The following is a 24817-nucleotide window of genomic DNA, read 5'->3' as shown; positions in this document are numbered from 1 at the left end:
CACAGCTAGGTAATTATTAAGTGTCTGACTCCAAAGCCAGTGCTCTATCCACTGTACCACCTAGCCATCCCCCTTTTGAAAATTTTAAAGAATTTTTTTATTTCATTTCCTCTTTTTTTTTGCACTGAGCAATCTGTGCTTGTTCCTAACTCCTTGTCTGATTTTTTAGCATTCTAAAAGAAAATCTTCTAGTCCCCACCATGCTATTCTGTGTTTTGAGTAGTTTGATGTGGTCCAAGGAGTTCTGGTTGATATTTTATGGTTAAAAATGTTTTTGACCCTTAGAAAATTATAGTATAGGTAGTACTTTGAGATTTTTGTCCATATTTGTAATGAAATTATTCTATGACTGAATGTGATCTCTGCGATTATGTAATTGATTCCTTTGACATCTGTACTTATTCTCCACATAGACAACACAGATAAATGAAACCTTTTTCTCTCTCTCTAATTGTAACTTCTGAGAGTGTCATTCCCCTCATTTCTAGAATTTTATTGAAACCCATGATTTCTTTATTGTGGGTTATAAAATTATCAAAGAAACCTAAATTGGCCAGGTTTTTGTTATTCTTGCTCATATACATATACAAATACAACTTCACATGCAGTAATTTTTCTATAATGTTAATTTAGTCCCAGTTTTCTACTAACCTCTATTTTTTATTTTGGTATTTTCAAGGCAATGGGGTTAAGTAACTTGCCCAAGGTCACACAACTAGGTAATTATTAAGTGCCTGAGGCTAGATTTGAACTTCAGGGCCCCCTGACTCCAGGGCAGGGGCTCTATTCACTGTGCCAGCTAGCTGCCTCAACTACTAACCTCCATTTTTAAATAACTTGAGTTATTTTCCTACAATATAGTTTCTAGTACAGCATACTACATCATAGATAAAAAGATTATAGATTTAGAAGTGGAAGTGTTATTAGAGGCCATGGAGCATAACCTCATTTTGCAGATCTGGAAGCTGAGATCCAAGAAATTAAGAATTTGCCTGCCATGTCCTAGAAAAAAATGACCAGTCACATGCAAGATTTGAACCCAAGTCCTCAGACACCAAAACCAAGTCTGTTTCTACAATAGGAACGCTGTTTCCCCAATAATATCCCAGAAACAAAGTCTGACATAATATGAGTTATAAATGTTTATAAGAAACATTCTCACTAATTTTCTTACTGGACCAAAAAGTCTTACAAGGTAGAGGCAAAACTTTGTGGTAGTTTTATCAAAATCATTCAAAATTGTTTTTTTTCATTATGCCTTTGATATTCCCCCCCATTATTTGGTATTATTTATTTTAAGATCATTTCTCTTCTATTCATTTAGTCATGCTGTGCCTAAAATTAATATAAAGTAATATAGAATACAAACTCTCACCTGAACATTCCTCACCAGGTATTTGATATAATAGTTATACTCACCACAGTGTGTAGATGATCAAAATACATTCTTCAGTATTTAAATTTTTAAGCAGTTATTGTTTCAAAATAGGTAATTGATTTCTCTAAGTTCTCTGGTGTCCTGTACAGTTCTTATAACATTTTAATTGTGTTTGTATAGTCTATTAAAAGTTTAAAAGACTAATATTAAAAAGGTGCAGGTTGTTTATTCATTAACTCTCTAGTCTAGTTGCACTGTACATTGATAAATAAAAAAGTAAAATTTAAACTCTTCATCATTTAAAGTCAGATGCTAGTGGTTATAAAGTCAGGATACTAGCCAAATAAATGATTTGAACTGACAATTTAAGTGAAAACAGAACCCATAATTTAATTAGTCTATCCTGCCATGGATTTTCTCTCCCTGGCATTGATAAATACAATGGCCTCTCCTCAGTTCACTTCTTTAATGTCTTTTCTACAGGGTTTGAAGCTTAATTCTCCTCACTCTGATACTTTCCCCTTTTTCTTTTTCTTTTTTTGTTGGCTTTTCTTGATTTTTTTTCAATTTTTATACAAAGATAGTTTTCAACATTCATCCTTTTGCAAGCTTTTGGGTTCCTCATTTTTCTACCACCCTCCCTTCCATCTCCCCCCCCCCCCCATGGCAACGTACGGGTTTGAACATTTTCATCATATTTCCATATCTGGCATGTTGTGAAGGAAGAATTAGAACTAAGGAGGGGAAGAAAACCAATGGAAGAGAAAGAAACAAAAGAAGTTTTTAAAAGTGAATATGGTATGCTTTGCTCTGCCTTCAGACCCCATATTTTTTCCCTCTAGACATGGATAACAAGTGTCTCAGGATTATCCTTGATCACTGAATTTCTGAGAGCAACTGCAACCATCATAGTTGATCATCTTACAATATTGCTGTTAATGCTGGTTCTGCTCATTTCACTCAACATCAGTTCATTCAAGTGATTCCAGGCTTTTGTAAATTCTGGCCATTCATGATTTTGTACAGAACAGTATTTCTGAACAATTGTTTAGTCATTTCCCTTTTGAGGGGAACCTCTCCATATGCAATTCTTTCCCCACTACAGCTGCCTTAAATTTTTCTGTACTTGTGGATCTTTTCCCATTTTTCATTATCTCTCTGGGATATATATTTACTAGTGGTAGTGATGGATCAAATGGTTCTTCCTTGGTTTTCTTGACACTGTACTGTTGTTCTTGCTACCTGCTACCTGTTGAACTCATACTTTTGAGTCCTTTTCATGTTCATTATGTCCTAGTCCCATCCATTAGTTAAGACAGAGTTCTCATAGGTCCTTTTGTATCTATGTTATCTATCATTGTATCTAGAGTAATCTATCATTCATCTCTATGCAGATGAATCCCAGATATACATATTTAACCCTTAACTATCTTAAGCTCCTGTCCCATATTTCCAGTTTCCTGTTTGATATCTACTTGGAAATCCCAAAGTTGTCTCAAATTCAACATTTCTGAAACAGAACTGATTCTCTTTTCTCCTAAACCTACTCTTCCATTAATTTGCCAATTTCTATTAAAGGAACTACCATCCTTACAGTTATTCAGGTTCATAATCTAGAAGTCTACCTCAATTCTTAACTTTCCCTCACCCCCATATATAACTATTTGTCAAACCTTGTCCATTCTAGTTCCCCAACATCTATCAAATCTTTCTCCTTTTTTCTGTTAGTATTCCAGCCACCCTAATCCATACATTTATCATCTTTACCTTGACTTCTACTTGGTTTCTTTAATTCTCTCTCTCTCTCTCTCTCTCTCTCTCTCTCTCTCTCCCCTTTCATTCAGCTGCCAGATTTTGATTTGTAAAGAGCTGATCTGACCATATTACTTCTGTGTTTAATAAGATGCAATGACTCCATGTTGACTTAAGAATGAAGTTCAGGTTTCTCTATTTTGCATTTCCTGTCATTCAGTCTTATTCTTCTCTCCTTCCCTCCCTTCCCCCTCCCTCCTTCGCTCTTCTTCCTCCTCCTCCCTCTTGCTCACTCCTTCCCATTCCCTCCCTTTCTCATGGCTCCTCTTCCCACCCTCTCCCCTCCCTTGAGGGTATAGCCACTGACTACTTCAGTTCAGTTCTGCCTATGAGCAATCATTATTCCAACTGAGGAAAGCAAGGGTGGAAATAAAATAAAAATTTACAAAACATAGGAAGGGATGAACAGATCAGAAAAGACTGCAACCCTGAATGGGAGTCTAACCCAGTCTTCCCTCTCATCCAGAGGGCAAAAGGTGAATTCCCTTTCTCTTACTGGACCAGGAATTAGGGAGAAGGTGAAGCCTAAGGAAATCAGGATACAAATTTTACATTAAACAGTGAATCAAGAGTACATCAAAAATGGGGATCTCTACCCAATTTCACAAGATTACCAGCCTAATATTACAAATTTTGTTTCTGCTACAAATCATAATTCCCTATATCTTTTCCATGGTATTCAATTTACATCTCAAGAGTAGGTGGAAGTCAATTTACATCTCCACCCAATTTCTTCCTGTTACACTCAGAATTCTCTTCATCTTTCCCCTGCATCAAGGGGAACTTAGAATGTTCTCTCAGGTTATCTTTTCTCTTTGAACCTTTACCATCCTTCAAGATCCAATTTAGGAACAATCTCCATATCCTCTCCTCAAATAATTTTTATGTTTATCTGTGTATAAGCTGTATTCTGCTAGTACAATGTAAGGCACTTGAGAACTAGAATATTTTTGTTTTATCTTACATCTATAGTACTTAACATAATATACTGATTGTTATAAGTGTGAAAAATACTTTATGTCATGAATCAGTGACATGGATTATCAAATTCCTTTCTTTAGTTTTTTTAATCCCAGTCGAATGTTAAAAAATGTTTTTACATGTATTTTCAAAACCCTGAATTCCAAATTCTCTCCCTTCTTCCATCCCTATCCTCCACCCCCTCCATTGAGAAAGCAAGCAATTTGATATAAACTATAAGTAATACATCAAACTCCTTTCTTAGAAACTTCTGACTATTTCTTGAACATGTCATCTGCTTTCTGACCATCAGAATATATACACAATACATATATACACATGTACACACATATAGTTGGAGGGAGAGGTATTTGGGGATTTTTATGATGAAATTAACAGAGAAATAATTGCCCAATTCTCTAATCTTGACTAGTTATTAAACAGTAACTGTTTGATAAAAACCTTGAATGGATATTTCTTTTCTGCTGTTCCTCAAAGTAATATCGTTCTAGAAATTACATATAAACTGATCATTTGTTATTAATCACAACTTTTAGGCTCGCATAAAACGACCAATTAAAAGCAGTGACTGTGTGCTATTTGAAGATGAAGATGATGACATGGACAGAGCAAGCAAGTGAGTAAATTACTTTTCACATTACCTGAGGTCTTAAGGTAACTGATGTTTAGGGTCTCAGTAGTACAGTACAGTCTTATAAACACCTCGATCTTCTCAGGCATATGCCTAAAATCTGTTAGGGAAAACTAAGGCTGGTGATTGTCTTAAGGTTGGGACTTCTGAGTAGCAATAGGAGCCAATCAAGTATCTGCAATAAGGAAATTAATATAATAAACCTCCTACCTCCTCCAAGTGAAGAAAGGGAGGGACACTTCATTCCCTTTAAAAAAGGTGAACTGGAGCAGATTAAGGAGCCAATCAATAGCAGAATAAAGCTATTGCAGTTTTTATACCTCAAGCCTGGGCACAATAGAGAGGTTCATTGTTAAAAAAACAAAAGTGAGAGAAATAGGAAGGATGGAATAAAGAAAAGAAGGAATGTAAGCAAACCAGTTCCTAAGGTAAATGAGTGACCTTTTTGTTCCTTACAGATAGCATTCCATTTCCCTTTGCACAGGAATTTCAAATTTTCTAAAATGCATTTCATCTTTAATTCTTCCTCTTAGATATATGCTAGTTAACATTTAAAGTTCAACTCAAATGCTAACTTCTTTAGTGGGTCTTTCTGATCCCTCTCTCTCAAAGGCTAATGCTTCTCTCACAAAATTATCTTGTATTTCTTTTCTGTATTTTTAAATGTTTACATTTTGTCTCTCCCTGTGGAATGTATGTTATTTGAGGGATGTAACTCTTTCATTTTTATCTTTGTGTCTTGAGTGTGTATTATAGTGATTGGTTTTTGATTGAATAAAAAAGTATTCATTCTCAAATCTAAATTCCTAACATCTTAGGATAACTTATATTTTTGCATATCATTAAAATCAACAAAAATTGAATTGATATAAAAATCAAAGTCCCTGTCTTTCAAAACTTTGGTTGTGAGATACATCATGTATTTTTCCTAACTTTTGTGTCAATGGAAACATACTCTTGATTTGAAATTCAGTTATGAATATTATAATTGATCAAAAGTTGTTTACAAAATGATTTTGCAATGTAAAAAACTATATTTTTGCAAACCTTCAGTTCTTTCTTTTTTCTTTAGGATATCATCAGAAGACAGTGAGGAAGCTTCTGCTTATTTTTATGAAAGCGATGATTCTGTTGAAGCTAGAGTAAAGACTCACTACCCAGGTGAAATGGACTTACTAGGAGAAATCCTTGATACTTTGAGTACACATAGCTCAGATCAAGGAAAGCTATCAGCAGCAAAGAGCCTGGATTTTTTTAGATCAATGGATGATATTGATTACAAGACTACGGTTAGTCTTTTTTTTTAAACTTTTGCAATTTAGTGTTTCATCTTACAGGCCAACATATTATTTCTCATTTTCTGTGATTGTCTGGGCCTATATTAAAATCTGTAAATAGTTTAAAGTTTTATGTCATTTTTGTAAGGTATGTAAATGTAAGTACTTCAAAAAATATATTGCCATTTTATTACATAAAGTTATGTGAGTTGTCAAATGCTAATGTTTCCCTATAGGTTCCCTGGTTCAAGTCACTGCTATCACTAATTAGATTTCTTTCCATCAAACAAAACACATTAATTTTTCAATCCACTTTATACTTGTCTTCTTTGGGGAAACAATTAAATGAAATATATTGCCCTGAAATTGCCAGAAATATTAATATACAGATTTTGGCACTAATTTATTTATAAATAACTTCCCATTTTATTGGATTAAAGATTAATAATAGTCAGTATCCTGCTTTATTTAAAATAACTAGTAGACATGATATAAGGCTGTAGTCTTGTTACAAGAAAAGACCAAACATCTATCCCATATGACACTGAATGTATAAATTCCAAGATGAGAAGTCCAAAATGGTATGGTCATGGAAGTTAATGTCTATTTCATTCCTATCAGCATAAATAGACAAATTTGGGAGAATTTAGTTGATAATTTCATACATTGAACATTTATTTTGGAATTTTAAAAATGCCAAAGAAAAACTGATTTTTTAAAAATGATAATTAATTTCTTAAATTGTATATTCTTTCAGAACAAATCCAATGCACCTAGTGAGAGTAATCTGGCTATACTTTGTAGCAGTTCTAGTGATCAAGCTGAATGGAATCTCGGTCAGGATGATAGTGCTCTCCATGGAAAACATCTCCCACCATCCCCAAGGAAATATTCTTCTTCTGCTGGTTTAACAGAACCTCTATTCATTCTGAAAGAGGAAAACAGTGAAAAACACCTCAGTGCCAACAATGTGAATTGCCCAGTGATGGTGATTAATTCAGCTTCTCCTGTAGAATCAGTTTTACAGCTTGATTCTCTGGAAGACTCACACACAGATAGTCTTTTCCAAGGAAAAACTGAAAATAATGAAACACTAAGCCATACCTCAGATGATCAACTCAGCCTTAGAAGACATCTATCAACTCTAGTTCCCTGGGAAAAAGATGGGAATGAAGCAAAGGAAACTTCTGAAGATAGTGGACTACTTCATGAAGTGGTGACATTATGTCATATGACATCTGCTTTCCATCATGGTTTAAACATTTCAGATGATAACAGTAGTGGAAATAAGGCTTAAATTGATTGTCAGAGGAGAGATCATTTCCTTAAAAAGTTCATAAGGAATCCTCCTAGACTTTCAAATTATATGTTAAACAGGTTTTGTAGGAACCATAACTTATAATTTTGAAATGCTGTTTGGTGTGGTACATGAATTTCACCTGTTCAGTAATTTAATGACTATTTCACCTATTGCTTTGTTTATGTGGCATCTTAAAGATAAAGCCAACCATGCTGTTGTGCTTTTAGATCAGGTACTAGTTTGTGGAGTCTACATATTTAACATGCTTGCCCCTGGAATATGGTGCTTAATGTCATCAATTTCATTTATCCAGAGGGAATCATTAATAACTTTTAGATAATCAATTAGTACTGCATTCATTTTGGTTGAGCATGAGCTGAACAAGTTGTTATAAAATGAGCCTGAAACTCTTAAAATACTGATCAGCAAATTGCCTTAATCTCAAGCCTATAATAAATATTACATAGTGATCATGAGTGATTTATGGGATTATACTTAATGGTCATGGAAGGCAAATGTTCTGAAGAGCAATAATGACTTTTTATGCATTGAGTCAAAGGCCTAAAATACTTTTATTGAATTAAAAAGCATCTCCTAGAATGTTGCATATGATTTAAAGAAAGAAAAATAAGGCCATGTCTTCCAAAACTTTGAAAGGTACGAGCTCACCTTTTACTCGGTATATGAAGTGCTGAAACATAATGTGAAGTCAATGAACTTCTGTTTACAACTGAGACACTTTAAATGGTTTCTAATGTCCCCATGTACATCTCTACTGTTTAGGAGTCTTGAGAAAGGTAAATATGGTATAAACTGAATTCACAGACTGTATTGCTAAGATTAATTTCTTTTTTATGTTACAACACCATTTACTTTCAATGATAACATCTGGATTTTGAATTATTAAACATCTTAGATTTTTGGAAAGGAATAAAGAATTATTTCATAGTGCTATAAGATAGATCCAAAAGAACAGCTAGAAAAAGGAGAGAAATATTCATTTTAATTAGATTCTGCAGCTTTTCTATATTATACAAAATGATTATCATTAAAAACAAAAAAATAGACAGTATTTTTAGGAAAAGATAATTACACAGTCTACTTGGAGGGTTTTGAGGGGCAGTTTAATGAACATTAGACCTTCACTATGAAACATTTACTAAGGGAATATTTTTCCATATATGATTGGTTTTTTTAAGTATATTTTTAGTTGCTAGAGATTTTTTAAGTACCAAAAAATACCATTTTCTTTAAAAAAGGCAAGATTTTGTTGGTTTTTTTCCCTGTTCACACTCCAGAATTATAGTGGACATTTTTGCATCCATTTAGGTTTCAAATGGAGAGAATAATGTGTACACTGTATACCTTTTAACGACAAAAAAAAATTTTTGAGATATCTTTTTATAATTCAAAAACTCAAGGCTTTGTCAGATATTGCCTTAATCTTCTCATTTCAAGTTTGCATTATAGTTCATTATGGTTATATGTAATAAAAAGATTTTATTTGGGGAATATTGTTTTAAAAAAACTATAGGATTCCTAAATTACCTCAGAAAAGTAAACCATATCATCTAACTTAGTTGGCAAGTACCACTTTACTATTTGCAAAATCAGTTAACTGAAATAGTTCTTAAAAATGAATTTTGACGTAAATTATTGCTTTGAGAATCATTCACATATCAAATCTTTGAAAAATAATTGAAATGTAGGATATATGAAAATTCATTTTCATGCATTTTCTTAATTGCATGAAATATGAGTGTATCTTATGACCCAAGTTTTCCTCCTAAATCCTTCAAACAGTGTACAAGGTGGGCAGTTATACAAATGTGATCATTTTTCTGAAAAATATTTTTCCATAAATATCTATTACATATTTGATTAAATGATTTAAGGTACATTTTTAAGATTGTATAAGTGTTTTTTTAAGTTTCAATGATATCTTAAAGGCTAACATTTGTGCCTTATTTAAAACTATAAAATTGATAGTTGTCCATAATTTTTTAATCCTTTGTTACTGCCAAAATAGCCAAAAGAGTAGCCAACACTGGTATTTTAAGCCATTAATTTATATCTATATTCAGTCAGTAGTCTTCATAGTGTTGTAGGTAGTCTAATAAGAATAGCCCAGGAATTAAACTATTCACATTTTCTTGTTGTTTTTTCTTCCTTTTCTAAAATTATTAATAATTGATGAAACAAATTAAGTTTATAATTTTATCTCATTTATTGAAGAAATTATCATGAAAGAATTTTTAGAGAAATTAGAATTTTATTGTCTAATTAGAACTCCCTTTTTGGTTTTGTTATTCTTCTTCAGCAAAGTCTTGGCCATTATTTAATTCCTGTCATCAAAGAGTCTCGTATGCTTCAGATTTTGATCCAGTTGTCTTATGTATCATATATATTCTATTGAGGAGGAAAAAAGAAGGGAAAGATAGAAACGGGAAAATGCAGGCTTAGAAACTGTAATTTTTAGACACAAAGTAGCATATTTAAAGATTATGTCTTTTTGAATAAATGTAAAGCCATAAATATAGATCAGGATTTTTTTTCTGATTGAGTAATTAACATCACAGTCCTTCAGTAAATATGTATTTGAGTAACAAGTATGTGTAAGATACTCTGCTAGACTGGAGAATTTATAAAGCTGCATTAATGACAATCCCTCCCCTCAAAGAATTTGAAATCTAATGTAAAAATGGAAAACATTTCACATCCATAAGGTAATATTAATTCAATCTAATAAGATTAATTATCTAATAATTGTGACCATCAAGGGAAAAAAACTTGTATTTTGTGTAGAAATAACTTAAAGGGCCATTTTTCCCAGAAAGAATGAAGCTAAAGAACCCTCTGACTAAAGACCCTTAGAAGGTATTTCCAATTTTAAGCTTTCTTTTCAGTATAATATGCTAATAATGTGGACTTCCAGGACTGTCACTGAAAGGCTCTTTACCAGTGTCCTTTTAAAATATGAACAAGACAAAAAAAATGTGAACAAGAATATTTTAGGACACTGTATTAAACTAGTTAGAGCTTAATCAAGAAAATTAGACCTCCACTCTCCAGAAAAAAAAATGTCTAGATAAGTCTCTCAAGTTAATATGATAGGGGTGGTTAGGTGGCACAGTTGATAGAGCACTGGCCCTGGAGTCAGGAGTACCTGAGTTCAAATTTGATCTCAGACACTTAATAATTACCTAGCTGTGTGGCCTTGGGCAAGCCACTTAACCCCATTTGGCTTGCAAAAAAAATAAAAAACCTAGTCAAGTTAATATGATAAATTTCATTTGATATGGATTATCTCTTAAAAGACATATTCATCCCCATATCCCAATATTTTATTTATACTGTAGTAGCCTTTCTATTACTTCTAAAATGCCATTGAATTGCATGGTTCTTTTGAAAAGTTGGGTAGATTCAAATCACAGGGGGGAAAATTGACCCTGTATTTATTTACCAAGATAGAAAAAATATTAAAAAAAATTTTAAGATGGTTTATCCTTCTTTTAAACAAATTAGCTACCCTAAAGTCAGCTATTATGGTTGTCTTCTTTTGTTCACTATGAAACACCTTTTTGGTAAATCAGAAAACAAATTTAAAAATGTTAAATAAATTCCCAAGTCTTATTAGCAAAAACAAAGGAGCCCTCCAAAATATCCCATCACAAAAACGTACTTCTAAGGTAAGAAATACTTTCAAAAAATCCTTATATCAGTATTGACATCTTTCATCTAGATCTAATAATAATATTAACATATTATTTTTTATTTTAAGAGGTGAAATTTTTTTTGGACAAATTAACATTTTGATCCAATTGACCCTAGGGAATTATGTGGATATTTAGGCAAATGTATTAGATTTTCAAATTAATAGGATTTGTGCAATATTTTTTTCTTGAATAATTTAGTTGACACAAATATGTATATCTGTTTTCTAGCAGATAAAGGTCATAGTTTTCAGTTATATAAAAATATATGTAGCATTGTTCATTGTGATTATAGAAGAAAAGTATGTGATGTACATTGGTAGACAAGTATGTTTTCATTTATTTAAAATTAATATGAGCATCACATTGTGGTGTCTTAATGGTCTTAGCAACAGAAAAATATGCAATAAGAAAATACTGTACCTAAGATTAATGCATTTAATACCATGAATCAAAAGTATTGTACTTGGTAGCTAATATACTTATTCAGATGTACATTTAGGATGCTAGTTGCTGTATTTGTCAGGTAATTCCTAAGCAAATTATTCATTTCTGCATCATCTAAATATGATATAGTATTTTTATGGCGGTGAACACATATTCAGATTGTGACATCCCTTATTGTGATATGTCTTTGCTAAGGTTCATAAAGGGCATTGCTTATACTTTTTGATTCTCTGTAAATTAGGTGAATTTTTCTTGTATGTATGTACAGTTTGTTTAATCCTAGAGCTTCTATAGATTCCTACTTTTATTATTATACTTGAATAAGGCAAAAAAGCACTGTGGAAAATCTGTAGTTTCGGATGCAATATGCAAATACACCAAAAACAATCAGGTACTGTATAAATAATAATAAGATAATCTTTTTTGGTTCACTTGAATGTTTTACATTCAAGAAGTTATGTGTAAAGTGTATTTAGATAATTTTTAAAACTTCATTGATGAATTATTAGAAGTAATGAATCTTTGGGCCTCAGTTATAACCTGTGCTTCCACAGTAGTCCTACAGTAATGATTTTTTTCACTCAAGTCCTAGACTCAGTGACTCTAAGTGATAGCAAGACAAAAATATAAACATGTGCCTAGAAAATGCACTAAATATATGCTATACTCCCACATCACAACATACTATTAGTCTGCTTAAAAAGCCATTCATAGTCATATAATATTTAGGCATATTATTCTGCTGCAACATTGTTAAAAATTATTGCAAACAATTATTAATTGCATTATAAAGCCCCTAGCATTGCTAAAAAGAAAGCCCTTGTTAGGTAACATAAGTTTGTTACAGTTATTTGACACTTTGTATTATCTATGTGTTCCTGAATGTAGGTATTAACTCCACTAAAGCAAATGTTAACACCCACCTATGCCTCGTCTCTTTTTGAGTTAACTTGGCTAAAAATATTTATTAGATCTGACGAGTCTTCTGATGATCAGTGTCTTGAACTTAGATCAGTTGGTCCTCCAGTAATGGAGACCCAAAATGCTGGAAATACATATTACTCATTTTTTGAAGACTTTGTAGACCACCAGAGACTATACCTTATGAGCAGTAACTGTTATTTTAACAGTGAGGCATTGGAATAGGATCACCATGAAAAATTGAATTATTATAGGTACAAAACTGAATGCTTCTTAACTTTTTTTATTTAGAAGTAGAGCTGTTTGAATAAACTTTCAAAAATAAATAGCATCTGCACAACACCATGACCTATAGTTAGTTACCAATATTTATGAAAACTTCCACCTAGCATTGAGATATGATTCAATGGTATTGCATCCTTCAGACTACAGTATAAGTCATCTCCAAAGTTCTCAGCTAGAACTTTGCTATCTGGAAAATAATTTGTGTGTGTATGTGTTGTATATATATACACATATACACACATGTAAATATGCACATATGTGGGTGTGTACATGCATAAGTTTTTAGGTTTGTATAGTTACATATATACATATATGCATATATGTATGTGTGTATTAGAGACTGCTGTGGAATTAAAATGTAAATGCCTATTTTGGTGAACTCCACCTTGCCATAAAGTGCCCCCAATACTGTAACCTAAAATAAAATTTGTCCATGTCAAAACTTCAAGTCATGAAGCCTCTTATAAGTAACAACTGATTATTCGTATCAAGAGGAATAATTATCACAAAGATTCCACTGCTTCTGTCCTGGGTACTTTGACTTTTGGTGCTCTTGGGAAGCCAATTTAGTTTAAACCTAGACAAGAAATCATACAACACAGCCTGCAACTATATATGATAGACTTTGAAGTCAAAAGATTTTAAAATTGCTTTTTTCTGCATTCTTGCCTGGAGGCAAAGAACTACTTCAATCACATACTAAGGTAAAGGTTCATACCTCTTCCCTTCCCCTTTTAGGCCTTGTGGACCCAAGAAATGGTCTTGGGCCTTTTCTTTAATCCTTTTCTTGATCTTAGTGCAGGGAGTAGAGTTTCCATCCTATGATCTTGAGACATGGGCATTCTGAGGTACAGGAATCTTAGGACAAATATTGCAACCAACCCAACAGAGCAAGGATCCAATCCAGGGAACTTTGGACTTTAATTTAGTGAGACTAATACTTGACAGGAACTGATCTAAACTGTGAACTTAATCTCCCTCCTCAGACTGTGAGATGGTATAAAAGAAGGATTACACCTCCAATATGTTGGGGGAAAGGTTATATGTTCTTGCTATATTTTTGAAACAAATATTCTTCCTTAAAAGCTGATCAAATGTTAAATGCTTAAATAGAACAGGACTACCAGTCATTAGGCCCTTATTAATGAGAAACATACTTCATTCATACCAATGGCAGAGAAGAGAATCCAGCGGGGTGGGGGCAAAGGAGTGAGAGGGACAGGAATATAATAGACCTGATTCACAATGAATGCAAAAATCAACCCATGTTCATGTGAGACCTAATCTGGGATAACTCACTGTAGTAGAACCTCAGTTTATGAATTTATTTCATTTCAAGATTCTGTTCATGCGATTTGTATGTATTTCAAAGTGAATTTTCCCCATAGAAAATTATGTAAAGTCAATTTATTGGTACCAAATCCCCCAAAATATTCATATAAAAATAACTGTTTCTAATTTTAAGTAAGTTTTCTGTCCCTAATGTACCTAAAATAAAATTGTAATGATCGGTACACAATATAAACTGAAAATAAAGCAAATTAACGTGCACTTTACCTTTGAGAAGAGTCATGGCTGGTGTGAGGGAGATGAGGGAGGAGGAGGAAGGTTTATTGCTTGGAGAATCTTCCATAAGAACATTGGAAATTTCAACATTGGGCATGCTCTCTCATGCTATTTTCACTGAAAACTAACTAAAAGTCTTAACACTACTGCCTTCACTTATTTTTCATTTTTTAGAATCCCATTCACTTGAGTTTTTTTTTTTCTTTACATTTGCTTCTGAGTGAATTGGAGAGAGGTAGTACTTGAAACTGGTAGACCAAATAGGAGGCTATGCAGTAGTCAGGTAAGAGTTAATAAGGACATGATTATGAATAGTAAGAAGGGTCTGTCCATGGAGATAGTATTGAAGTAGAAATGGACAGTGTGTTGAGTGAGATTGCTTTGTTTGACATAATGAAAACAAAGCAAGATTTTAAAAAAAAGTTGCCCTAGATTAGCATCATCCCTTCATGAACCATTCAAATCCAAACATGATATTTGTACTGTGAATTTTTGTTTATCTTGCAAGACAAATTTTGTGAAAGATTTTACTGTGTCCAGTCAAGAATACATAATTCAGGCTACTTGTAAACTAAGTTCTACTGTATATTATTTCACTTGTTGATAGCTTCTCCCATGGATTCCATCATCATTTCTGTGTAGATTGTTCTCAGATCTTTTTATCCATCCCAAAGCTCTCCCCTGATCTCACAACTCTAATTATCTATTAAATATCTTGAGATGAGTATTGTGTAGACATCTTAAACCAAGATATGGCCAAGATTTAACTCCTCTCTTCTTAACTTTCCTATAGGTTGCCTTCATCCTCTCAGTCACTCAGACTCTCAACCTAGATGTCATCCTAAATACCTCACTCTTTTACCCCACATCCTAAAGTATAAGTCTGACCATGTCATTCCCTCCTCAATAAATCACAATGACTTCCTGTTATAACCAGGATCAAATATACAGTCCCCTGCCCTTTAAAATCCTTCATAACAGACCCTTTCCTATCTTTCTAGTGTTCATATACCTTCTTTCCCTCCACATAATCATGTGTCCCACAACAGTCTCCAGGGGTGTTCCAAACCTGATCAGAATCTAATTGGGGAAATATTTAACAAAATTACAACGAAACATAGATGGTATTACATTTTAAAGCTAAATCTGGGCAGCCTCTGGGGATCTTTATGTGAGGTCCATTTCTTTTTGAGTTTGACACCATTGCCATTCAATCTAATGACACTGGATTTCTGTCCTCATTCCTTATGCCCTCATCTCTATGTTCAAGCTTCCCCATAAAATTATATTTTCTTCAACAAACCTTCCTCCTAAGATTATCTCCAATTTATCTTGTGTATGTGTTTGTGTTTGTGTGTGCATCTATATCATGATTTGCATGTCATGCCTGTTATTAGGGGAGCTATGAGAGAAGAAATTGTTTTGCCTTTTTTGTCTCTTTTGTACCTTTATTTCCTGATGCTTCCTTATTTCCAGCCCCCTCATCCCTCAGGTAATAAGAGCCAAACCTTCCTCTGTCTTTTTATCTTGTATCTTTTATTTCCTGCTGGGGACAGTGTGCCCATTGAGTGAAAGCAGCAAGGGGCTAGGCCATGCTGCTTCTATATTCTCCAGAACAATGACTTCCATCTGTGTACTACAATGTGACTTCCACCTCCTTCTACCAGCCTGATCTCCCAAAAGGGATATATAGAGCCTAGGGTACAAAAAGCAACCTTGCCTTCTACCTCAGTCTTCCATCTCCTATTCTGCCTGTTCTTTGAAGGAACAGAAAGAGCAAAGTGAAGGGGTGAATGGAAGGGGAAAGTTGGGGGTGAATGGGACTTCTTTCTCCTCCTATGCAGGTTCAGCTTCCATGTTCTGAAGGTTTGAAGCAGGACCAGCTTCTGACCATCTGATTCTAGGCCTTCCTTGCCACCAACTGAATATCCAATCTCCTTTGGGAAATGGAGTGGTGCCTTCCACTCAATGATAAAATCCTCACAACACATCACATTCTTTACAAGCCAATGATCCTGAACCCTTGTAGCTCATCATACAAACTTCATTCTCTACCCCATCTCCCAATTGCTTCTTCCATCCCCCTCAACCTACCATCTACCATAAAAATGTGACAAGAGACACTGTAGTGTATGTATTAGAACAAGTATGATAAGTATCGGTTCAGTGTTATGAAACCTTTTCAAACCCTGTCTTTTTGTGTGTCAGTAATTTAATATCTCTGGTTTAATTTTCAAATTCTTATTTGAATGATTATATTTGTTTCCTCTTTTGCTGGTGAAAATTCATTCAAAATATATTTCTTGAGAAAATGTGTCTGTGTGTGTGTGTGTGTGTGTGTGTGTGTGTGTGTGTGTGTGCATAGCACCATACTATACACCTTGGTGGATAAAAAAAAATTATTTTTAATGGTATTTGGGATTAAGGTCATTCATTTACAGGCTGCATTCATGTCTTTATTATCTTCCCATTTCCTGCTCAAATCCCTCTATTCCTGCTCACTTCTCATCCTATATACTTTTAGTGTTAGGAAGTTTTGAAATGTCATATTAGAGGAGCATGTTGGTGGCACAATCATCCAGCTAACTTAGCTTGATCCTGGGAAAGTTACCTAGCCTCTGTCTATAAAATAGGAAAAGTAATAACACTTAGCTCACAAGATCATTGTAAGGATTGAATGCGACCAAATGTAAGATACTTAATATAGAGTGTGCGCACAATGTCTACCATAAAAGGTTCTTTTATCAAAAGAATTTTACAAGTCCTACATATAGAACCCTCAACTCAGAACATTACAGAAATGTAAAGGAATGTCTCATCCCTAAAAATGCCTTCTTGTACATGCCACTTTTTACCCAAAGGCTAATCTTGCTTTGAGCCCATTCTAACCGGACTAGTCACAAAATTATCCTGGGCAACAGCACCACCCTGTGTAGTGGCATGTCTATTTGAGTCAACTACTTACTTTTCTCTCCTTTCGGGTATTTTGCACATGTGGTGATTCTCTTTTTTGTTTCATTACTCCCACTTCAGTTAATTCTGGTTCTGGTAATCTTGTATCTTCATATATAATATTTCAGTTATTTTGTTGGTTGACTAGATTTCTGTGGACTAGGTTGAGAACAGTGGACTACTTTCTGTTTCTTTTGGAAAATATAATCCAATTTTAAAGTGAATTATTACAAGTTTGGGAGTCCTTATATTTAACTTAATGAAAGTATAAAATATGCCTTTTGTATATATTTATAACCCCTAGATGTCACTATGGAAACCCAAACTACCAGGTTTATAGCAAAATTGTCATTTATCTCAACTGGTGGGAACAGAATCCTCTCAGACCATGCCTGTCATCTAATGGGGTCAACTCAGAGGTGAGACTTTTAATTTTTACCTAAATTGTCCTCTCCCTTTGTGGAGGAGACCACAAACTCTACCAATACTGGCCTCTCCCTTTGTGAAGGGGAGCAAAAGCCTTCCATGTTCTAAGGAATCTATACTACCAGATAGCAGCTAGTTAGGGTTTTCACCAAGAGTGATGGCATAACAGTCATAGAGATTCCTTCCTCTGCTGATTTAGACATCTTAACAATCTACATATTGATATGAATGAAATACATTCCAGCTTGAGCACTTTGGTTAGAGAAGTTTCCTCTATTGATCAAAAATTATAAATAATCTCCACCCTATTTTATAGCTTACAGATTTCAGATAGTCACTGTATTTTTCATTAATTCCCTCTGTAATTCACCCATGTACAAAGCCATTTAACACATTTCAAGTTTGAACATACAGTTTTATGTGAAGGGAAGCTAAATCAAATTAAAACATTGCAAAGAAACAAATCAGAAACCAGGGACCATGTTGTTCCTCTCTATAGGAAAGAGAAAATAAAAGAAGTAGCCAAAAAAACTTTAAGACTTCCTGCAGTTCTGAGGAGTTTAATCTTTCACCAAACTCACTTGAAAGTCTGTTTGATTCCCAGAGCAGAGGATGCCAGTGAAACTAGCCTTCTATGTCCAGTCTAGTCCTGGATTGCATATTGTACAAAGTCCCTAGGGACCTGATTAATCACTATGGTGCAGCTGCTCAGCTCCTGTAACATCTTTCCCCAATGCTGTGTCTTCTCTCTGACTCCTCCCATTTTCTCTTGACAGATACTTTTAAATCTCCTGCTGTATAGCCTTGACATTCATTTCTAAAATGAGTCTTCAGTGCATGGATTACAAAATTAGCTAACCCCTGAATGCTCTTTACTTTGCTTATAAAAAGTCAGTTCCTTTAAAGGGCATGTTACATATTTTAACTGTGAGTTTTAGATCTTATTAAGCTTTTCTCTTCACTGTGAGGCAGGGTATCTTTGCAATAAGATTTAACTTAGTTTTATAGATTTCTTTGCAATTTATATTTTGAAGAAATTAAATGTTCAAAAATGCCATTTTTTCACATTTCAAAGTTTAATCTACAATACTAACATTTTCTCCATTATATTTTTTTGTTCTGAGCTTAAAAAATAAAATAAGTATTTCCATAACAGAGTAGAATATAAAAAAGAGGATTGTACAAATCTACACACTACATGCTATTCTTTTATAATAATCATGTAACTTTTCCCCCTTTTTTCTTCCCTCCTCCCCCCCACCCTAGAGATGGCTATTGTTAGACACAAATACATTTTTCTGAGTGTGTGTGTGTGTGTGTGTATGTGTGGTGTGTGTGTGTGTGTGTGTGTGTGTGAGACTATTCTATACATACTTTTATTTTCAGTTCTTTCTCTGTTTGTAGTGTCTTCCTTCACATGTCCTTTTTAGTTAATTTGGGTATTCATAATAGTCAAAATGACTTAGTCACTCAAAGTTGTTCTTAAAACAATATTATTACTATGTACAATGTTCTCTTAATCTGCTCATTTCTTGCAAGTCTATGCATGTTTTTCTAATATCACTGAGATAATCATTTCTTATAGTACAATAGTATTCCATCACAGTCATATACCACACATATGTATGTCATGGAACACTACTGTTCTACTAGAAACCAGGAGGGACGGGATTTCAGGGAAGCCTGGAAGGTTTTGCATGAACTGATGTGGAGCGAGATGTGCAGAACCAGAACACTGTACACGCTAACACTAACATGGGGGTAATGATCAACCTTGATGGACTTGCTCATTCCATCAGTGCAACAATCAAGGACAATTTAGGGCTATCTGCTGATAGAGAAAGAGAAAGAATTGTGGAGTTTAAACAGAGACCAAGGACTATTCCATTTTACTTAGAAAAAAAAGTTATCTTTTTATGTAATTTTGCAATCTCTTATACTTTATTTTTCTTTCTTAAGGATATGATTTCTCTCTCATCACATTTGTCTTAAATCAGTGTATACCATGGAAACTATGTAAAGACTAACAGACTGCCTTCTGTGGGAGTGGGGGTGGGGAGGGAAGCAAGATTGGGGGGGGGGGGAATTGTAAAACTCAAAATAAAATCTTTCTCAAAAAAAAAATCATATACCACAACCTGTTGAGCTGCTCCCTAGTTGATGGGCATCCACTCAATTTCCAGTTCTTTGCCAACACAAAAAAAGAGTTTCTATAAATATTTTTGAATATATACATTCTTTTCCTTTTCCTCTAATCAACTTTGGAAACAGACCAAGAAGTGATATTACCAAATGAAAGGGTATAACTCTCTTGGACATAATTCCAAATTATGGTTTTAGTCCAAATTAAAGGTTTAGATCACTTCACAGTACCTAAACAGTGAATTTTAGTATCCCAGTTTTTCCAAATCTCCACCAAAATTTATTACTTTTCCCTTCAATCATTTTAATCAGACTGCTAGGTGTAAAAAGATATTTCAAGATTGGTTGATTTAATTTAATTAATTTCAAGGTTAATCTCAATGATTTAGAGTATTTTTAAGACTAAATTATTTTGATTGCTTCATCAGAAAACTGCCTGCTCATATTCTTTGATGATTTATCAGTTGGGGAATGTCTTGTATCCTTATAGATTTGAGAAAGTTCTTTATATACTTGAGATATGAGACTTTTATCTGAGAATCTAAAATTATTTTGCCAGTTTTTTTACTTTCCTCCTGATTTGGTTACATTTATCTTTTTTTTTAATTTTTTAGTTTTTGAAAGGCAATGGGATTAAGTGGCTTGCCCAAGGTCACATAGCTAGGTAATTATTAAATGCCTAAGGTCGGATTTGAACTCAGGTACTCCTAACTCCAGGGTTGGTACTCTATCCACTGCACCACCTACCTGCCTCACATTTATTTTTTATGGTATAAAATCTTTTTAAGTAATGTAATCAAAATTATCCATTTTACATCTCATACAACTATCTTGTTCATAAATTGTTCATCCCCACTCTTTAAATTTTCTTACAATATCTCTCTCTATATCTAGGTATGAATCCATTTTGATCTTGCATTAGTAAATGTTGTAAGATACTTGTCTATGACTAATTTCTGCCAGACTTCTTTCTAGTTTTCTCAACAATTTTAACAAATAATGAATTCTTATCTCCAAAACTTGTCTTTGCACTTGTCAAACATAAGGTTATCATATTTATTTGCTGCTGTAATTTGCATGTCTACTCTTTTGCACTGATCTATCTTTGTATTTCTTGACCAGTAGCAGATAGTTTTAGTAATGACAGCCTTATAGTTTAAGATTTGGTCCTGCTAAATCTCTTTCCTTTAAATTTTCCCCATTAGTTACTTTGATATTCTTGATATTTTTTTTTCCAAATAAATTTTGTTTTTAATTTTACTTTTAATTTTCTAGTTTTGTAAAATATTTTTGGTACTTTAACTGGGATGACATTGAATATACAAAGAAGTTTAGGAAAAATTGTCATTTTTATTTTATTGATCCTGTCTACCCACAAACAGTATTTCTCCAGTTATTTAAATTTGATTTTATTTGTATAAAAAAGTTTTTTTATTTTGTTTATATAACTCCCTGAGTTTGTTTTGACAAATGGAGTCACAGATATTTTATACTGTGTTATTTTATTTTTTTAAATTTTGTTTATTTAAGGCAATGAGGCTAAGAGTGACTTGCCAAGGTCACACAGCTAGTCAATTATTATGTGTCTGAGGTCAAATTTGAACTCAGGTCCTCCTGATTCCAGGGTCAGTGTTCTGTCCACTGTGTCACCTAGCTGCCCTCCTGTGAGTTATTTTAAATGGGATATCTCTTACTCTGTCTTCTTCTAGGATTTAGTTTATAATATTTGGAAATGCTGGTGATTTATGGAGATCTACTTTATATCCTGTTACTTTGCTGCTAAAATTATTGTTTAAATTAACTTTTCACTTGAGTCTTTGGAATTTCCAAGTATATTATGATGTTGTCTGCACAAAGAAAGTTTTATTATTTTATTCTCTATTTTGTTTCCTTCTGGTGACAATGGGCATCCTAGTTTCAAAAAAATGTCATCATGTGACACAGATGTTACACATTAAGGTACAGCTCATTAAGAGAAACACTGCTAGAATCACCAAGAATTACTTTTAAAATAATAACTACAAGAGAAAATTTATCCATTAGTTATTTACTTATGCTGTTATGAAGTCATGTTTTTATTTCACTTCTGTTCAGTTTCTTCTATAAAATGAGATTCTTTGTAGTTTTAAGATTTTTATGCTAACTATGACTAGTTCACCATAAACCTTTTTCTTTTTCACATGAATTTCCACAAACTAGATAAGAATGGCTAATTAACTCCCTTCCTATATTTTTGGAGTTGTATTTTTGGATAAAGTTAATATTTACATATAACTTTAAAACTTGTAATTATATATATACATATATATTATATATAAAATGTGATTCCTATTTGGCATTTTGAAGAAACTGAGGAGGAGAGAAGCTAAGTGATTTGCTCAGGATTAAATACAGATATAGCATAATTTAATGTTGTAATAACATACGGTCCCTTCTTTTGTAAAATTTAAAATGTTACTGATGTTTTTAAAAAAATATTCTCTCCCTATCCACTAACCCACCCTCACTACTAATAGAAGCCCTTCCTTGTAATAATATGACCCTTCGGCCATATGTGAGAGTTTGTGTCTTGATTTTATACCTCTGAGTCCATCATTCCACCAGTACAAGGTGAATTAATGAGGTTTAATATGTCCTTTGAAGTCATTATAGTTCATTGTTTTAGACAGTTACAAGGTCTTTCAGAGTTGTGACCCCTCATACTATTTTGTACTGATTATTTCATTCTGTATCAGGTCATATCATTTTTATTTATATGATAGGACCAGCAACTTCTTTACTTCTACCCACACATGGAGAAGAAGCTGCAACAAGGAAAGGCTGATCCTATAACAGATGACCTTATAATACTGAAAGGTGATAAAGCTGCCCCCCCAAATCTGAGTGATCCCAACTTCTCTCTTTTTTGTAGTCATCTAGGGACATGAAAAGTCCCGACCATGTGTTAGTTGACTTGGTTGATTCCTAAAATCTCCATACCCTCTTTCCTTATGGAAATGGGGGGGGGGGGATATGAGAAGTTTATCTAAAAAAGCTAAATGCCACTTTATCCTTGTTGCATATCCTCACTGTTCAGGCAAAGTAATTATTTTGTTAAATGTTTAATGATTTGTACCTCATTTCATCCTAAAGTCAAACCACAACTAAAAGAGTATTTTGATTAGAGCCATGTCTCCAACCACATATTTTTCCAAATCCATTATATTCATCATTTCTTATGATCTAATAATGTTTTATTGCATTCAGATATCATAATATGCTTAGCCATTCTCCAACTGGTAGACACTTTTATTTCTAGCACTTTATTTACAGCAACGTTTGTATTGTTGTAACATTCTGTTAATATTGTCAACTTCCTTATATGTCTAAATAATGTCTCAGTGGATATATGTTATTGCATTTACTAAATTTGTTCTTTATTCTCATTGAGACAATCACTGGGTACCTGCCTATTTCCCCAATCCATTCATTCAATTCTACAAAATTTATTAAGCACCTACAATGTGCCCACTACTATTCTAGGCACTGGAGATGAAATAAAAATGAAAAGCAATCCCTTGCCTCAAGGAACTTGCCATCCACTTTGGGATCCTACTCATAGATCCATAAAAACAAGATAATTTGTGAAGAGGTAGAAAACTCCTAAACAACTGAAAAATATTATGTAAAGCTTAGAATAGGAGGTGGTGATTTAAATTGATTCTTAAAAACTCTTTGAATTTTAAAAGTCATCCTGTCAGAGGACAGGATGGAATGATTTCCAGGCATCAGTACAACCTATGGAAAGACATGAGAGTGGGGATGGAATCACAAGTTCTGGAAGTAATAATTGGCAAGTTTATTAGAATGTAGAGTATATAATGTAGGAAATAATTGGATACATCTATAAATGTCGGCTGCAGTATCTGCAGTTAGTTATTATTAAGTACTATAGGTGCATATACCAATTTCTTGTTGTTTTTCATTATTCCTTTTCAAGTGGCATCACACAGTTATGTCTTGACGTTCAATAAATTGGATTTAAGTGAGGCAGAGTTATACAAAATGGTCAGCCTCACTCTCTCTTCCAGAGTCATCAGTCCAGTGGCAAGCCAGTGCTAAGACACTGGCAATGGTGGAAGATGCAATGAATAGTCTTGACTTCTTTGATGTCTGACCAAGTTCTAAGCACTTCACAAGCAACTATTTCAACCACCTTCATGGTCAGTGGAACAAATTGTTCTCATCCACACATTCCACATGTGAATTTTTCATATGCTAGGGATAAACATCTCCCTAATTCAACAAGTTTTAGGTCTATTGGTTACTCTCAAATTGGTTTGGCCTACCTTCCAGGATAGTTTTCCAGGATGTGGCTGTTGCATCTGCTTTGTCTTCTTGGAGCCACAGGTGAGAGTTGGGTGGCAAGTAGACACCAAAGGTGAATAAGAAAAGGGCTCAATAATCACTCATACCAAAGGTTCTGGTCCTCCTTGAATATCCCATATACTGATTTCTGGAGAAATAGACAAAAATAGTACCTGAAACTTGGGGCTTCTTTTTGGAAAGGTTTTATTTATTTTGAATTTTACAATTTTCCCCCTAATCTTGCTTCCCCCCCACACACACAGAAGGTCGTCTGTTAGTCTTTACATTATTTCCATGGTATGCATTGATCTAAGTTGAATGTGCTGAGAGAGAAATCATATCCTTAAAGAAGAAACATAAAGTATGAGATTTATCATAATTACATAATAAGATAACATTTTTTTTAAAAATTAAAGGTGATAGTCTTTGTTTTTTGTTCAAATTCCACAATTCTTTCTCAGGATACAGGTGGCATTCTCTGTCGTAGATATCCCAAAATTGTGCCTGATTGTTGCCCTGTTGGTATAAGCAAGCCCATCAAAGGCTGATCATCACTCCCATGTTGCTGTTAGGGTGTATAATGTTTTTCTGGTTCTGCTCATCTCACTCAGCATCAGTTCCTGCAAATCCTTCCAGGCT

At 33.7% G+C, this 24817-nt stretch overlaps 1 protein-coding gene across 4 annotated transcripts in view; it reads left to right on the top strand.

The window, feature by feature from the left end:
• DENND1B (DENN domain containing 1B) overlaps positions 1-14296 on the top strand; it is a 365288-nt gene extending 350992 nt beyond the window's left edge. For all 4 annotated transcript variants that reach the window (XM_074222288.1, XM_074222287.1, XM_074222286.1 and 1 more), the window contains 3 exons: positions 4708-4787; positions 5875-6091; positions 6837-14296. In XM_074222288.1, the coding sequence (XP_074078389.1) occupies positions 4708-4787; positions 5875-6091; positions 6837-7376 (837 nt within the window). In that variant the 3' untranslated portion in view covers positions 7377-14296. The remainder of the gene's footprint in view (positions 1-4707; positions 4788-5874; positions 6092-6836) is intronic.
• The last annotated feature ends 10521 nt before the right edge of the window (positions 14297-24817 follow it).

This window comes from Macrotis lagotis, chromosome 2 (genome assembly GCF_037893015.1).
Source record: "Macrotis lagotis isolate mMagLag1 chromosome 2, bilby.v1.9.chrom.fasta, whole genome shotgun sequence".
NCBI lineage: Eukaryota > Metazoa > Chordata > Mammalia > Peramelemorphia > Peramelidae > Macrotis > Macrotis lagotis.
This window is presented reverse-complemented; position numbering and strand designations above follow the sequence as displayed.